General features: G+C 47.9%; 1 protein-coding gene across 3 annotated transcripts in view; it reads right to left on the reverse strand.

Moving 5' to 3' along the window:
- ENPP2 (ectonucleotide pyrophosphatase/phosphodiesterase 2) overlaps nucleotides 1-17346 on the reverse strand; it is a 170638-nt gene that overhangs the window by 105484 nt on the left and 47808 nt on the right. For all 3 annotated transcript variants that reach the window (XM_029063036.2, XM_029063037.2, XM_029063035.2), the window contains exon 3: nucleotides 3166-3318. In XM_029063036.2, coding sequence (XP_028918869.1) covers nucleotides 3166-3318 — 153 coding nt within the window. The remainder of the gene's footprint in view (nucleotides 1-3165; nucleotides 3319-17346) is intronic.

Raw genomic sequence — 17346 nt, forward strand, 5'->3', positions numbered from 1 at the left:
GCCAGCCCAAACCCGCTCCCCTCACGTGACACCATAATGTTGGTATTTGTTGGTATTTGTTAAGCGCTTACTATGTGCAGAGCACTGTTCTAAGCGCTGGGGGAGATACAGGGTAATCAGGTTGTCCCACGTGGGGCTCACAGTAAATCCCCATTTTCCAGATGAGGTAACGGAGGCCCAGAGAAGTGAAGTGACTTGCCCACAGTCACACAGCTGACAAGGGCCTCCATTCATTCATTCACTCATTCATCCAATCGTACGTATTAAGCTCTTACTTGGTGCAGAGCACTGTACTAAGCGTTTGGGAAAGTACAATACAACATTAAACTATAACATTCTCTTCCCACAACAAGCAGCATGGTTTAGTGAATAGTGCACCAGCCTGGAAGTCAGAAGGTCATGGATTCTAATCCTGGCTCTGCCACATGTCTGCCTGTGACCTTGGGCTTGTCACTTCACCTCTCTGGGCCTCAGTTACCTCATCTGGAAAGTGGGAATTAAGAGCGTTTGCCCCATGTGGGACAGGGACTGTGTCCAGCCTGACTAGCTTGTGTCTACCCCAGTTCTTAGAACAGTGCTTGGCACTTAATAAGCGCTTAACAAGTATTATTATTATTAATATTAGAGTAGGGGAACAGACATCAATATAGCTCTTACTAGTCCCCGCGTGGATTTCCCCTGGGAAAGAAGGGCAAGAGGACAAAGGGAGATGGCCAGACGGCCAGGCTGTCCAGAAGCAGTGGTCAAACTGGCTGGGGTTGTTTGTTTTTATTTTAATGGTATTTGTTAAATGTTTACCATGCGCCAAACACTGTTTACTAAACACTGAAGAAGATACAAATTAATCAGATTGAACAGAATCGCATAGGGCTGATGGTCATAGTCCCCGTTTTACAGATGAGGTAAATGAGGCACAGAGAAGTGAAGTGACTGGCCCAAGGTCACACAACAGAAAAGTGGCAGAGCTGGGATTAGCTGGGATGGCAGAGGTGAAATCCTCTAATTCTGACCTTTGACTGCAGGAAGGATTGTGTTCAAATCCTGTCTTTCAGGGAAAAAGCCATCATGTTTTGGAGTTTTACAGTGATTGCATTGTGGAGGGATTCCAAAATAGAAACTACAGCCCTCCTGCTGCATCGTCACCGAGAGAAGCAGAGCCAGTCTAATTGGTTCGACGATATTTCTCCTTATCCTTGAAAAGTATCATTCCACTCTCCTGCAAGTCTTCACCCCCTCAAGGCCGAATAAACTCAGCTCCTTTGAACTTTCCTCAAGCAATTTTGGGGGATTTGATTTTCATCCCACCCTCAGCTCCACAGCACTTACCTACATATTTACAAATTATATATCATAAATTACTCATTTATATTAATGTCTGTCACCCCCTCTAGAATGTAAAGCTCACGGAGGGCAGGGAACCTGTCTACCAACTCTGTTGTACTCTCCCAAACGCTCCGGCCTCCGACCCTTAGCTCAGCAGCCGCTCTCAGGGGCAGAGCACGGCTCAGGGCAGTGGATCTTCAGCCCCATGAGCCCATTCAGGAGGGGAATATAATCGGAGACCTTTATTCCCCTCTCCATCACCACCAGGAAAGCCCTGAAAGCCAGTTGGTTTGGCTCAACCTCCACCCCACAGCACAAGTCAGTGCTCAGGAACCACAGTCTAGGCCCCATATCTGACAGGAGAGTCATAGGCCTGAACGTTGGCATATTCCTCAGTGGCGGGGAGGGAGATGAATGTTGGGATCTACAGCTTTGCCCATATAGCTCCTGACAGGAAGTGCACTTACTTGGTTTGAACCCTCCCCATCAAAACACCCTAATCAAGACCACTTAACGGCTTTCTCACCAAAACAGATCTGGAGGTCACGGTGTACCCCAAACAGGTAGTTGTCAACCACAGAGCCATGTGGTGAAGGAAAATACAAGTGAGGGTGGATAAAAGAGAATAAAGGAGTTAGGGACCATGTGGAAAACCCTCCTCAAAAACCAACCTGCACCCACTGGGCTTTTATTAGTTTCAAGGTTTGGGACTCACAACAAAGAGTCCCCCACTTCCTCTGCTTCCCCTCCCCTCCCTACCCACCCTCTGCTCTTCCCCCTTCCCCTCCCCTCAGCACTGTGCTCATTTGTATATTTTATTTATTACCCTACTTATTTTGTTAATGAGATGTATATCTCCTTGATTTTATTTATCTTGATGACGAAGTCTTGTTTTTGTTTTGTTCTCTTTTGCTTTGCCGTCTGTCTCCCCCGTTTAGACTGTGAGCCCGTCATTGGGCAGGGATCGTCTCTATCTGTTGCCGAATTGTACATTCCGAGTGCTTAGTACAGTGCTCTGCACATAGTAAGTGCTCAATAAATACTATTGAATGAATGAATGAAAGACGTCATGAAAAGGATTCCTAGAGAATCATCATTATTGGCATTTATTGAGTGCTTACTATAGGCAGAACACTGTGTTAAACATTTGGTAGAGTACAACAGAGTTGGTAGACAGTTTCCCTCCCCTCAGTGCGCTTTACATTCTAGAGGGGGTGACAGACATTAATATAAATGAGTTATTTATAATTTCTACATATGTATGTAAGTGCTGTGGAGCTGAAGGTGGGATGAAAATCAAATCCCCCAAAATTGCTTGAGGAAAGTTCAAAGGAGCTGAGTTTATTCGGCCTTGAGGGGGTGAAGACTTGCAGGAGAGTGGAATGATACTTTTCAAGGATAAGGAGAAATATCGTCAAACCAATTAGACTGGCTCTGTTTCTCCCGGTGACGATGCAGCAGGAGGGCTGTAGGCTCTACTTTGGAATCCCTCCACAGTGCAATTACTGTAAAACTCCAAAACATAATGGCTTTTTCCCTGAAAGACAGATTTGAACACAACCCTTCCTGCAGTCAAAGGTCAGAACTAGAGGATTTCATCTCTGCCATCCCATGATTTGGGGGATCCAAGGTGCAAGGAAATTCGACAACATCATTCCGCATTGACCTGAAGAATTAAGTTCGATCCCCGGACATCTCAGAGCTTCAATCCCTTCAGTGCTTCATCTCTGGGCTTCGAAACTGCCCCAGGTCCCACCTTCGGACAGGCAAAACCGAGAGCAGCTGCCGTAACCGGGGTGGGGGCCGGCTACAAGCCGGCAGGGTCCGTGAGCGCTCCCTTACCTGTCTTCAAACAGTGCTCGTCGAAGTCATGGCAGCAACTGCTGTAGCTCTTGCAGAGGTTGTCGCATTTGCAGCCCGGGAGTTCGGTCTCTTGGAGCTCAAAGCATCTGCCCTTGCAGGACCCAGATGCGTTCGAAGCAGAATCTGCCTGGGCTGAGGAGGACAAGAGACGGTGGCCGTCAGGTCACTGCTGGCCGGGAAGCGCTCTGCTAGAGGGTTCTGACTGCCTCTCCTCTTAGACTCCACCAGGGCAGGGACAGTAGCTGTGACCTTCATTTCACTCACCCAAGTGCTTAGTAAAATGCTCTTCCCACCTTAGGTGTTGAGTCAATCGATTAATTGCGCTTACTGAACATTTCACTCACCCAAGTGCTTTGTAAAGTGCTCTTTCTACTATAGTTGTTCAATCAATCAACCCGCTGTATTTATTTAGCACTTACCGTGTGCGGGGCACCATACTGAGCACTTGAGAGAATATAGTAGCGGAGATAGACATGATCCATGCCGTTCATACTACCGAATCAGAGAAACAACGTGGCCTAATTAAAACAAAAACCTGGGCCCGGAAGTCAGAGGACCTAGGTTCTAATCCATACTCTGCCTCCTACCTGCTGTGTGACCTTGACAGGTCACTTAACCTCAATGGGCCTCAGTTCCCTCATTTTCACAATGGGGATCCAATATTTCCCTCTGCTCCTCCCCCTCTATCTTCCCATCTCCTCAGCACTGTACTCGTCTGCTCAACTGTATATATTTTCATTACCCTATTTATTTTGTTAATGAAATGTACATCGCCTCGATTCTACTGAGTTGCCATTGTTTTTACGAGACGTTCTTCCCCTTGACTCTATCTACTGCCATTGTTCTCGTCTGTCCGTCTCCCCCGATTAGACCGTAAACCCGTCAAACGGCAGGGACTGTATCTGTTGCCGACTTGTTCATTCCAAGCGCTTAGTACAGCGCTCTGCACATAGTAAGCGCTCAATAAATACTATTGAATGAATGAATATCTCTTCTTTTTCCTACTTAGATTGTGAGCTCCGTGTGAGACCTGCTTATGTTGTATTTACTCTAGTGCTTAATATAGTGCTTGGCCTAAAGTAAGTGCTTAACAAATTCAACTATGATTATTACTATTATTACTGATTGGTTCAAAAGTGCCAATCAATTGATGGTGTTGATTGAGGTCTTACCATGTACAGAGAACTGTACAGAGGACTTGAGAGAATCCAATACAGGAGATAAACACAGTCCATGCCCTTCATACTATCGGCTGAGTCCTTATTTAAAAATACCCATCAATCAATTGATCAACGGTATTTACTGAGCACTTAGTGTGTTCAGAGACAACACTGTACTGAGCACTTGGGAGAATAGAAGAGAGGATCCACACAATCCCTGTCCTCCATATTACTGATTGAGTTTTAATTCAAAATAGCGATCAATCCATCAGTGGCATTCGTGGAGCACTTACTGCGTGCAGAGCACTGTACTAAGCACTTGGGAGAGTACAAAACAATAGGGTTGGTAGACACAATCCTTGCCTTCAAGAAACTTACAGTCTAGTAACCGCGTAGAAAGGAGAAATGGAGAGATGGCGCCACAAAGCTGACAGGCTCTTAGAGATTTGAAACCTCAACAGCCGCTTTAAACATTTGCACCGTTCGTGGAAATGTCCGAGGTGAAATGATGGGTCCCATCTGTGTGGGAATCTACACTTCCTCTCTGTCAACACAGATGCTGACTCAAAGACTCAATTCCAAGAGATAAAGTATCCCACGAAGCCCATCTTGACAACCAGAGCCTCCAATCCCCTTTTAAAAGGCAGCCAAATATTCCGCATGGTAGAGCCTGGCTCAGCTGTCATCCATCTCCCGGCTGGAACACTCACCCTGGCTATGTTTTCGAAAGTCTAAGACGCTCCATTTGGCCCAAATCATCTCTCATTCTACTTGGCACCAAATTATCTCTGATTCCTACCTGCACAGTAGTTGCTGAGCCCTTCCATTATTATTAATAGTGAAGTTATTATGATAGCATGCTATATGATATCATATGATATATGATAAGATATTATATATCTTCATCACCCTATTTATCTTGTTTAATGAGATGCACGTCACCCTGATTCTATTTATTTGCCATTGTTTTTGTGAGATGTTCTTCCCCTCGACTCTATTTATCGCCATCGTTCTCGTCTGCCCGTCTCCCCCGATTAGACCGTAAGCCCGTCAGAGGGCAGGGACTGTCTCTATCTGTTGCCGATTTGTACGTTCCAAGCGCTTAGTACAGTGCTCTGCCCATAGTAAGCGCTCAATAAATACTATTGCATGAACGAATAACTGTAGTGATAACTGTAGTGATAATGATAACTGTAATGTTTATTATGTGCCAAGCATAGTATTAAGCACTGGAATGGATACATGATTAATCAGGTCAGACAGTCCCTGCCCCACAGGGGGTTAACGGTCTAAGGAGGAGGGAGAATAGGTATTGAATCCCCTTCTTACAGATGAGGAAACTGTTGCCTGGAAAAGGGGAGTGACCTGCCCAGGGTCACAGAGCAGGCAAGTGACAGAGACAGGATTAGAACCCAGGTCCTCTGACCTCCAGGCCCGTGCTCTTTCCACTAGGCCACTCTGCTTCTCCAGAGTGGTTCTAAGAAGGAGACTCCAAAGGAGGGTAGGGATGCCCACCCAGCTAACCCTCTACTGCTCTCAGTAGCCCATCTTACCCCTGCACATCCCATTCCAGAGACCGTGAAAAGCCCAGGGCACCCACAGAGAGAGGTGTCTTCCACACACATCCTACCCTGCCCACCTCCACTTCACATATCCTGCAAAGCTCAGACTGTTGGGACGAGAAATGTTGAGGGCCTTAAAACATATCTAACCTCTTACTGCAGGGTAAGAAGGGAACTCCCCCTCTAGACTGTAAGCTCACCGCGGTGGTAACTCTATTACCACCCAAGGACTTAAAACAGGGCTCTGCACACAGTCAGCACTTAATAAGTATCATTGATTTTCTCTGAAGACCGACACCGAGCACCAAGTTTCAGTCGGGACATCCGGACCCGTCTTTCCCTTTAGAAACTTGTCTCCGAATTGTCATTTAAACTTCTACTCAGCTGGCTCGAGGCAGTTCCTTGGCAGAGTGAATGCTAGGCAAGGGGGCCCGTGAGAGAGGAGAGGGAAAGAGTGAGGAGAAAACTAGCCGAGGGAAGACTGACCAAGAAGCCTGCGTGGACGTGATCAAATGAAAGCAAAAGTCACAGAAATGATTTGTATTCCATCGGTGGTATTTACTGAGTGCCTTCCTTGCACAGAGCACTGTGCTTGGGAGAGTACAATTCAGTAAACTCGGTAAGCACAATTTCTGCCCACCGGGAGCTTTCATTACTGGGTACAGTGCACTGTACTGGAACTTTCTCCCTCTTCATATCTGACAAGCACTCTTTCCACCTTCAGAGCTGTATTAAAATCACATCTCCTCCTAGGGGGCCTTGCTCTATTAAGCCCTCATTTCCTCTTCTCCCATTCCCTTCTGTATCGCCCTTGCATTGGAATTTCTACTCTTTATTCACCCCACCCTTAGCACCATAGCACTTCTATATGGATCCATAATTTACATGAATGTCTATCTCCCCTTCTAGATTTAATAATAATAATAGTGGTACCTGTTAAGTGTTTTTTATATTTCAAGCACTATTCTAAGTCTCGGGGTAGATACAAGCTAAGCGAGTTGGACACAGATCCTGTCCCACATGGGGCTCACGGTCTTAATCCCCGTTTTACAGATGAGATAACTGAGGCACAGAGAAAGCACAGCAGAAACAGGTGATGTTCACTTCCAGTAAGGAACTTATACTCTAATGAAAAAGAAGTGGAAATCACTTTCTGAACTCCTCTTTTCTGCAAAGAATACAAACTGAGATTTAAAGATACCTCAAAAGCAGGTGCTGGATCTTCTCCTTTTAGGGGTTCCTCTCTAGGACCGAGGTGAGAGCGCTACACCTCCTGCAAAGTATTCTGCATGAAATACCCAATAAGGGCTGATGGCGACCTTTATCATCTGAATGACCGGGCCCGGCTCATTCAGAGAGAGGCCCTGACAATAAATATCTGCTCGGCTCAGCAAGCTACACGGATGCCTAGTGACTATAAGATGAATCCTCAGAGTTCTGTCTGCATGGTCTAGTGGATAAAGCACTGGTCTGGGAGCCCAGAGGACCTGGTTTCTAAACCTGGTTCTGTCACTTGCCTACTGAGTGACCTCAGACAGGTTACTTAACTTCTCTGTGCCTTAGTTTCCCAAACTTCAAAATAGGGATTCACTGACTGTTCTCCCTCCTACTTGACTGTGAGCCTCATGTGGGACAGAGACTGAACTCTGCCTGGTTAATGTGTATCCACAACAGTGTTTAGAAGTGTTTGATACATAATAAGTGATTAACAAATACCACGGAAAAAAAAAAACTGTCCCTCAGTGTGATCACTTGAGGGAAGGAAGTAGAGAGGGGTGAAAAGCAGGAGATTTTCTATTTCTCTCTGCCTCTCTCCTGACTGGCTCCAAGCAGTTCCTCATATGGTCTGAATAACTGGGGAAGCCACTGGGAGCTGGTAAGGAGCCAGTCAGAGTCAGATCTGGCTCAGACATCCCTCCCTATTTCATCTGGCCTCCATGGTTGCCCAGGCCTCCTACCACTTGGGAAGGCCCCGGGGAGTCTAATTTCTGCTCGTTGGCTTAGGGCTTTTCCCTACTCTCTAGCCTCTGAAATAAATAACTTCATCCACAAGGCGAAGATGAAAACGAAAAAGGAGACAGATCAGCTCAGAAATGAAAAGCACTCTGTCTTCAAAGCCTTATTTAAAAGCTCATCTCCTCCAAGAGGCCTTCCCCACCTAAGCCTTCATTTCCTCTTTTCCCACTCTCTTCTGTTTCGCCCTTGCACTTGGATTTGCATCAGGGAGGTGTGAATAAAAGATGCAAATTCACACCTCCCTTAGCCCAAAACACTTGTGTACATATTTGTCATTTATTTATGTCAATGTCTGTCTCTCCCTCTCCCTGTGGGCAGAGAACATGTCTACTAACTCATACATATTATATTATATAGTACTTTTCCAAGTGATCAGCCTGCTCTCTGATCTCCCTTCCTCCTGTCTCTCCCCGCTCCGGTCTATTCTTCACTCCGCTGCCCGGCTCATCTTCCTGCAGAAACGCTCTGGGCCTGTCACTCCCCTTCTTAAAAACCTCCGGTGGCTGCCTATCAACCTCCGCACAAAACAAAAATTTCTCACTCTAGGCTTCAAGGCTGTCCATCACCTTGCCCCCTCCTACCTCTCCTCCCTTATCTCTTTCCACCGCCCACCCCGCACGCCCCGCTCCTCTGCCGCCCACCAGCTCACCATCCCCCGTTCTCGCCTATCCCGCCGTCGACCCCCGGGCCACGTTCTCCCTTGGTCCTTCCGCCAAACTAATTCTCTTCCCCTCTTCAAAACCCTACTTAAAGTTTACCTCCTCCAAGAGGCCTTCCCAAACTGAGCTCCCCTTTTCCCTCTGCTCCCTCTACCCCCCCTTCACCTCTCCGCAGCTAAACCCTCTTTTCCCCCCTTTCCCTCTGCTCCTCCCCCTCTCCCTTCCCATCCCCTCAGCACTGTACTCGTCCGCTCAACTGTATATATCTTCATTACCCTATTTATTTTGTCAGTGAGCTGTACATCACCTTGATTCTAATTATTTGCTATTGTTTTAATGAAAGTTTCATCCCCTCGATTCTATTTATCGCTATTGCTCTCGCCTGTCCATCTCCCCCGATTAGACCGTAAGCCCATCGGAGGGCAGGGACTGTCTCTATCTGTTACCGATTTATACATTCCAAGTGCTTAGTACAGTGCTCTGCACATAGTAAGTGCTCAATAAATACTATTGAATGAATGAGTGAAAGTGCTTGATACAGTGCTCTGCACACAGTAAGCACTTAGTAAATACGATTGATTAATTGATTGATTGATTGATTGAAAGGGAGCACAGAAATGGAACACCCCATGGAGCAGCTTCCAGTGCCCCTGTTTGGAACAGATGCTGGTTCCCACCTGGTGATTATAACCAGGCAACATTTGAAAGAGTTCCTCTCAATTAATGCTATTTATTGAGCGCTTACTTTTTATGGTATTTGTTAAGTACTTACTATGTGCCAGGCACGGTACTAAGCACTGGGGTAGATACAGGCTAGTCAGGTTGGACACAGTCCATGTCCCACATGGAGCTCACAGTCTTCATCAATTATTTAATTACTGTGTGCAGATCACTGTGCTAAGCGCTAGCAAGTGACAAATCATTTCCAGTGATGTGAGAAGTAAATGTTTCGAGCCTTTCCTCACATCTCTCTTAGGGAATTTCTTAGGAATTTGTAATTTAAAAATAATATGATGGTTGACCTACAATTCACGTGCATCATCAATGCCTTCCATACCTACCACGGGACGCGAACTTGGCATTCATAAAATCACATCCGTGTTAAAGGGTGGGTGAATTGGAGATTCTGTTTCATTATGGAACGGGTTCTTCTTTATAGTAATTCTTTATTTTTTTAATGGTATTTCAATCAATCAGTGATACTTACTGAGCACTTACTTTGTGCAGAGAGCACTGTACTAAGCACTCAGGGCTCAAGGGCTTAATCCCCATTTTACAGATGAGGTCACCGAGATCCAGAGATGGTAAGTGACTTGCCCAAACTCACCCAGCAGACAAATGGTGGAACGAGGATTAGAACCCAGGTTCTCTGACTCCGGGGCCATATTCTTTTCCGTGGGCCATACTGCTTCTCAAATTCTGGACATCCGCTTCATCTGGACCTTGTCCTACCAGATTTAGCTCTAGATCAAACCTAAATTTTACTCTAGGATCTACTGATTGTCTTAAGGTAAGGTTACTAAGTATTTCTCCATCATTCAAAGCATGAAACTGGGATGGGGGGAAATAGCTGAAACAAAAAAAAAAAAGATCCGAACTATAGAAAACCCCCAGTCACCCTCAAATATACACATAGAGAGGGAGAGATGTAGGCCTATGTATACACAAACAAGCATATAGAGTTGTCTGTACATAGATCTACACATATGAATATGTAGAGAAAGAGGTGGCTATCTGCATAATTTGAACCAGTCATACAAACCCAAAGATATTTGTCCATGTGCACATGAGAGATACAGATCTGTACTCAAACAAACGTGCATATGGAGATAGGGAGATGTTTGCAAGCACACACACATAAACTTGCATAGAGAGAGATAGCTGTCTATAGACATGCATTTCTAGCTGTATATCTGTATATACACAAACATGCATATAAAGAGAGATGATTGTCAGCTTGTATACACAGATATGCACACACACACACTCACACCCTTTCTTGTAAAAAAACAAGGTTCCCCATTTGAGTGGTGGGCTGGACTCTTTGGATTTTAAGTGCTACCTAGTAATGTGACCATCCCAAAGGAAAAATGTTCCTTTTGTCTAGTTTTGTCTCGCTCGGTTTTAAAGGGATATCTCCCCAGTGGTTCCTTCAGGTCGGTTAGCCCTACTATTTCCAGACAGTGAACATGGTTATTAATAATAATAATGATAATAACTATAATGAAAATGATATTTAAGAGCTTACTATGTGGCAAGCACTATTCTAAGCCCTGGGGTAGATACAAGCTAACCAGGTCGGGCACAGTCCCTGCCCCACCTGAGGCACAGTCTTAATTCCCATTTTACGGACGAGGTAACAGAGACATAGAGACGTGAAGTGACTTTCCCGACGTCACACAGCAGACAAGTGGAGGAGCGGGGATTAAAACCCCCGTCCCGTGGTCTATCCACTAGGCTACATGCTTCTTCCCACAGGGAGCTAAGGTTAAACCCTACAGGGGGTTAGGGAGGAGGTGGTAGACTCTTTCAAACTTTGGGGAGATGCCCACTTGTGTGGTTCTGTCTTCAGGTGGAAGGGGGACCCAGATAGTGTATGTGGGACCCACGCTGTCTGATCACATGGTGCCTCTGCCCTCCAAATCGCCTGGCCACAAAAATCTGCCCCCCTCTTCTCTTGTCTTATGCTGTTGAGTCGTTTCCAACCCCTAGCGACACCACGGACGCATCTCTCCCAGGACGCCCCGCTCTCCGTCTGCAGTCGTTCTGGTAGTGTAGCCATAGAGTTTTCCTGGTAGACATCCGGAAGCGGTTTACCATTGCCTCCCTCTGCGCAGGAAACTCAACTGTCCGCAGTCTATTCTCTCCCATGCCGCCGCTGCCCAGCACGGGTGAGTTTGGACTCGTAGCAGCTTGCCTTCCACTCGCTAGCCACTGCCCAAGCTAGGAATGGAATAGATAGGCCTCCGCTTGACTCTCTCTCCCATAGCCGAGACTGGTAGAGGACTGGAATCTCTCCAAGTGCAACCCTGAGAGGGGATGCTCCCCTCTAACTGAGCTAAATGCTCAGCCATACGAAGCTGGATGGGAGAACGTGCTAAAATACGTTGCTCGATCTTCCCCTCCATCCATAGCACTTCTGTACATAGCCACTTATATACTCTACTATTTAAAGCACCTAGCGAAATACCCATCGTTCTGTTCTCTTTTTCCTCCTCTCTGCAATCATTTCTGAACTCTTGAGGACAGGGAGCGTGTCTATCCGTCCTGTTTTACTCAGTGCCCTGCCCAGATTGAGTGCTCAATCAATCAGTGATATTATTGGGCGCTTACTATGTGCAGAGCGCTGTACAGAGCACTTGGGAGAGCACAATGCAATAAAATTAACAGGCACGTCCCCTGCCCGTAATGAGCTTACCGCCTAGAGGGGGAGACAGAAATTAATATGGTTAAATACCATCAACTGATTGACGTAGGTAGCGCTGCCAGAGATTCGACAGGAACTGCTCTTTGCGTATATCACCCTCAGATCGTTATCTGATGATGCCTAGCTGCCCGTTGGATTCAGAGCTGGTTCTACCGACAACGAGATCGTATTCGTGTCGGGCAGACCCTGCCTCTCAGGCCCCTTGAGAGTTTGCTCCTTGCTGCTCGACAGGAACAGTAAGCCAAATCGCCTGGCGCCATTTTGGTTCCTCCTTCTTGGTGTCACAGTTTTCCAGAAGCCTTTGCTCCGAGCAATTTCTGATTGCTTTGTCCCGGGCTGATAGTCCCAGCGTGAGCCCACGTTGCCTGAGCTTTGTTAGGACTTCAGTGCCGCCACATTCTCTTCGTCGGTGGTATTTTTGAGCGCTCACTATGTGCAGAACACTCTTCTCGCACTTCCTGAAGCAGGGTGACCTTGCGGAAAGAGCCCGGTCCTGAGGAACAGAGGATCTGGATTCTATTCCTGGCTCTATCACTTGCTTGCCGGTTGAATTTGGGCAAGGCACTTCATTTCTCTGTGCCTCAGTAAAAATAAAACGGGGATTCGATTCCTATTATCCCTCCTCCTCTGACTATGACCCCCGTGTGCGACCGGGACCAGGACGAACCTGATTCTCTTTTATCTACGAGTCCACTGCTCGGCACGTAGTACGTGCTTAACAAATACCACCGTTATAAATAGCACTTAACAAACGCCACTGTTTTATTACTACCGCCAGTGGATGCAATGTGTCAAGCATGGATTTGATGCCGGCCATCTGCTTGTAATAATAATAATAATTGCGGCATTTGTTAAACACTCACTATGTGCCAGGCCCTGTATTGAGCGCCGGGGTGGATGCAAGCAAATGGGGTTGGACTCTTCCCCGTGTGGCTCACGGTTCTCAATCCCCATTTAACAGATGAGGTAATTGAGGCCCAGAGAAGTGAAGTGACTTACCCAAAGTCACGCAGTAGACAAGTGACAGAACTAGGACTAGAACCCATGACTCTCCGACTCCCGGGTCCGTGCTCTATCCAGTACACCGTGCTGCTGGTGCTCCAGATGCTTTGCGGTTGACGATCCAATTTCACCGTGTGGTGCAAAGTATGGGCAGTAGGTGGTTTTGTGGAAGCGGCGTGGCCTACTGGATAGAGCACGGGCCTGGGAGTCAGAGGACCTCGGGCAAGTCACCTAACTTCTCTGTACCTCAGTTACCTCATCTGTAAAATGGGGATTAAGACCGGGTGCCCCATTTGGGACCTGGACTGTGTCCAACCTGATCAGCTTGTATCTACTCCCTGGCGTCGCTGTGTGTTGGAGACGACTCAGCGGCGTAAGACAAGACTCCAGTAGAGAAGCAGCGTGGCTCAGTGGAAAGAGCCCGGGCTTGGGAGGCAGAGATCGTGAGTTCGAATCCCCGCTCTGCCACTTGTCAGCTGTGTGACTGTGGGCGAGTCACTTCACTTCTCGGGGCCTCAGTTCCCTCATCTGTAAAACGGGGATTAACTGTGAGCCTCACGTGGGACGACCTGATTCCCCTGTATCTACCCCAGTGCTCTGCACATAGTAAGCGCTTAACAGATACCAACATTATCATTATTACTACAGTACCCGGTACATAATAAGTGCTTAACAAATACCGCTTAAAAACAACCTCCAGAAGCTTAACGTGGCACTGGGGCACCCCCCGGCCTTCCCACCATGAAGAAAGGTGGATGGTACGTCTTCCATTGGATTGAAGCTTGACGTTGGTGCCCCTCGGGTAGCCTTTTTAGGTTTGTTTCCCTATCTCTTTGTCCATCCTGCCCCAAGTGGGCATCACATTGCCCAGGGAAGAGGATTGGATGGCCTCCCTCAGCTCTGTGTCTCTGGCGTTCATCTTTGGTTGACCAGGGAGTTGGTCAGGTGCCGGCGGCTCTGCCCTCTCGCTCTTCTTCAGCCCAAGTCAGGAAGGAGCGCTGAGAAGCGGTTCGTAACCCTCGTCGTGTCTTTCTGTTTATCCCTTTCCAGAGCTCAGCCAGCCACCAGTGTACGGGATCTCCGGATTAATCTCTCATCTCCCTCCCCCATTTCCTCCTTTCCTACCAACCCACCGAAGCCCTTGCTCGCTCATTTCCCCCGACACCTCTCCGGGTACACTTCTATTCACGTTTTTAATAATGCTGGTATTTGTTAAGCGCTTACTCTGGGCGGAGCACTGTTCTAAGCGCTGGGGGAGATACAGGGTAATCGGGTTGTCCCACTTGAGGCTCACAGTTAATCCCCATTTTCCAGATGAGGTCACCGAGGCACCGAGAAGTAAAGTGACTTGCCCACCGTCACACAGTTGACAAGTGGCAGAGCCCGAATTCGAACTCATGACCTCTGACTCCCAAGCCCGGGCTCTTGCCACTGAGCCACGCTGCTCCTTTTAAACTCTTTTACTTCCCTTTACCTGTAATTTACCTAGTTGCCTCTCTCCCGGGATAGACCGGAAGCTCCTGGAGAGCGGGGATCGTGTCTACCAATTCTACCGTTGTCTCCTACGCAGCCAGTACAGAGCTCTACATAGAGGAAGCACTCAGTAAATACTCTCAGCCATCTGTGGAATTTATTGGGTGCAGAGCACTGTACTAAGCACTTTTTATGGTATTAGTTGTTTAACTTTGCGCCAGGCGCCGCTGAAAGCGCTGGGGTAGATTCAAGTAATCAGGTTGGACACGGTCCACGTCCCACATGAGGCTCACAGTCTTCATCCCCGTTCTCCAGATGAGGTAACCGAGGCATAGAAAAGTGAAGTGACTTGCCCAAGGTCACACAGCAGACAAGTGGCCGAGTCGGGATTAGAACTGGAAGAGCAGCGTGGTTTAGCGGGTGGACCGCGGGCCCGGGAGTCAGAAGGACGTGGGCTCTGGTCCTGGCTGCTGTTTGACCTTGAGGCAAGTCACTTCACTTCTCTGGGCCTCGGTTACCTCATCTGGAAAATGGGGATTAAAAGCAGGAGCCCCTCGCGGGACAGCGACTGTGACCAACCTGATTAACTCATATCTACCCCAGGGCTTAGAATGGTGTTTGGCACATAGTAAGCGCTTAACAAGTACCAAAATTATCAGAAGCCACATCCTTTTGACTCTCAGGCCTGTACTCTATCTACTAGGCCATGCTGCTGGCTCACTGGAAAGAGCAGGGGCTTTGGCGTCAGAGGTCACGGGTTCGAATCCCGGCTCGGCCACTCGTCAGCTGCGTGACCGTGGGCGAGTCACTTCACTTCTCTGGGCCTCAGCGACCTCCTCTGTAAAATGGGGATGAAGACCGTGAGCCCCTCGTGGGACAACCTGATTCCCCGGTGTCTACCCCAGCGCTTAGAACAGTGCTCTGCACACAGTAAGTGCTTAACAAGTACCAACATCATTATTACGACACTACCTATGAAGTGAGCGCTCAATCCGTACTATTGAATGAATGAATACCGATCCATCAGTCGAGTTGTGGATTTTGACAGCGCTCTCTCGGCCTGTGAAATTCAGAGAGCTCCCAGAAGGAGAGGCCTGTATTCCGACGCTAACTTCTCTTTCCCCGGGCCCACCCTCCCAATCGGCTGCGGACAGTAGGTTCAACAGGACCGTGACTTTTACACAGCCCACCTCTATCCTGCAGAAAGGAACTGACTAGCCTCCTCCCAGGCCAGCGTGGCACCAACCAGTCTTCTGAGGATCTCGAGCGACTCTTCTGTTTGTCGTGGCCAGAGCCGAGTTCTGGCGGTGTACAATTACTGCTATCATTATTATTATTATTATTATCATTTAGGACCCCTGAGCCGTGTATAGACGTCTCGGCGCTGCTTCCTGCAGTCTCCCGCTCAGAGTACTCCGCAGAGAAAGCCAGCTGGAGGTCACGCTGGTAGAAGCAGACAGGGCTTCTTCTGCCACGCTCATGAAATTCTATTTATGGGCCTCGTTCTCGTCCGTCCGTCTCCCCCGATCAGACCGTGAGCCCGTCAAAGGGCAGGGGCCGTCTCTATCTGTTACCGATTTGGCCATTCCAAGCGCTTAGTATGGTGCTCTGCACATAGTAAGCGCTCAATAAAGAAATGCTCAATAGAGAAGCAGCGTGGCTCGGTGGAAAGAGCACGGGCTGGGGAGTCAGAGGTCCTGGGTTCAAATCCCAGCTCCGCCACTTGTCTGCTGTGTGACTTTGGGCAAGTACTTGATTTCTCTGGGCCTCAGTTCCCTCATCTGTAGAATGGGGATGAAGACTGTGAGCCCCACGAGGGACAACCTGATCACCTTGTATCCTCCCCAGCGCTTAGAACAGTGCTTGCACATAGTAAGCGCTTAACAAATACCAACATTAATTAAATACTATTGAGTGAATGAATGAATGAATGAATGATCTGTTTCTTCTTTCCCCTGACTATAAGCTCACTGTGGGCAGGGAACCTGTCAGATGACTCTTTTATATCATACTCTCGCAAGTGCTTACTACTACTACTAATAATAATGTTGGTATTTGTTAAGCGCTTCCTATTGCCGAGCACCGTTCTAAGCGCTGGGGGAGATACAGGGTCATCAGGTTGTCCCACGTGAGGCTCACAGTCTCAATTCCCATTTTACAGCTGAGGCAACTGAGGCCCAGAGAAGTGAAGAGACTTGCCCACAGTCACACAGCTAAGTGGCGGAGCCGGGATTCGAACCCATGACCTCTGACTCCCAAGCCCGGGCCCTTTCCACTGAGCCACGCTGCTTAATGTAGTGCCCTGCACACCGTAAGCACTCAATAAGTATTACTGATTGATTGATTAGCCTAAGTCACGCCTGCTGAGCTCCCCCATCACGGTCAACAATTCAACCACGGTCTTCTATAGTTGATCCCAGGGAGATTAATACTGTTAATAATGTTGGTATTTGTTAAGCGCTTACTATGTGCAGAGCACTGTTCTAAGCGCCGGGGTAGACACAGGGGAATCAGGTAGTCCCACGTGGGGCTCACGGTCTTCACCCCCATTTTACAGATGAGGTAACTGAGGCACAGTGAAGTGACTTGCCCCAGGTCACACAGCAGACAAGTGGCAGAGCTGGGATTCGAACTCATGACCTCTGACTCCAAAGCCCGTGCTCTTTCCACTGAGATGGTGCTCACCAAAGATGGAGAGCGGTGAGGCCCCTCGGTAGTTTCCAGAGTCCACTCTCTCCCCTCTCCAGAGGAACTGGGCTCTAATCCCACTCTGCCACCCGGCCGCTGGGTGATCTTGGGCAAGTCAGCTTCGCTTCCCTGGGCCTCAGTTTCCCCATCTGTAAAATGGGAATTCAAGACCC

Source organism: Ornithorhynchus anatinus, chromosome 4, assembly GCF_004115215.2.
Source record: "Ornithorhynchus anatinus isolate Pmale09 chromosome 4, mOrnAna1.pri.v4, whole genome shotgun sequence".
Taxonomy (NCBI): domain Eukaryota; kingdom Metazoa; phylum Chordata; class Mammalia; order Monotremata; family Ornithorhynchidae; genus Ornithorhynchus; species Ornithorhynchus anatinus.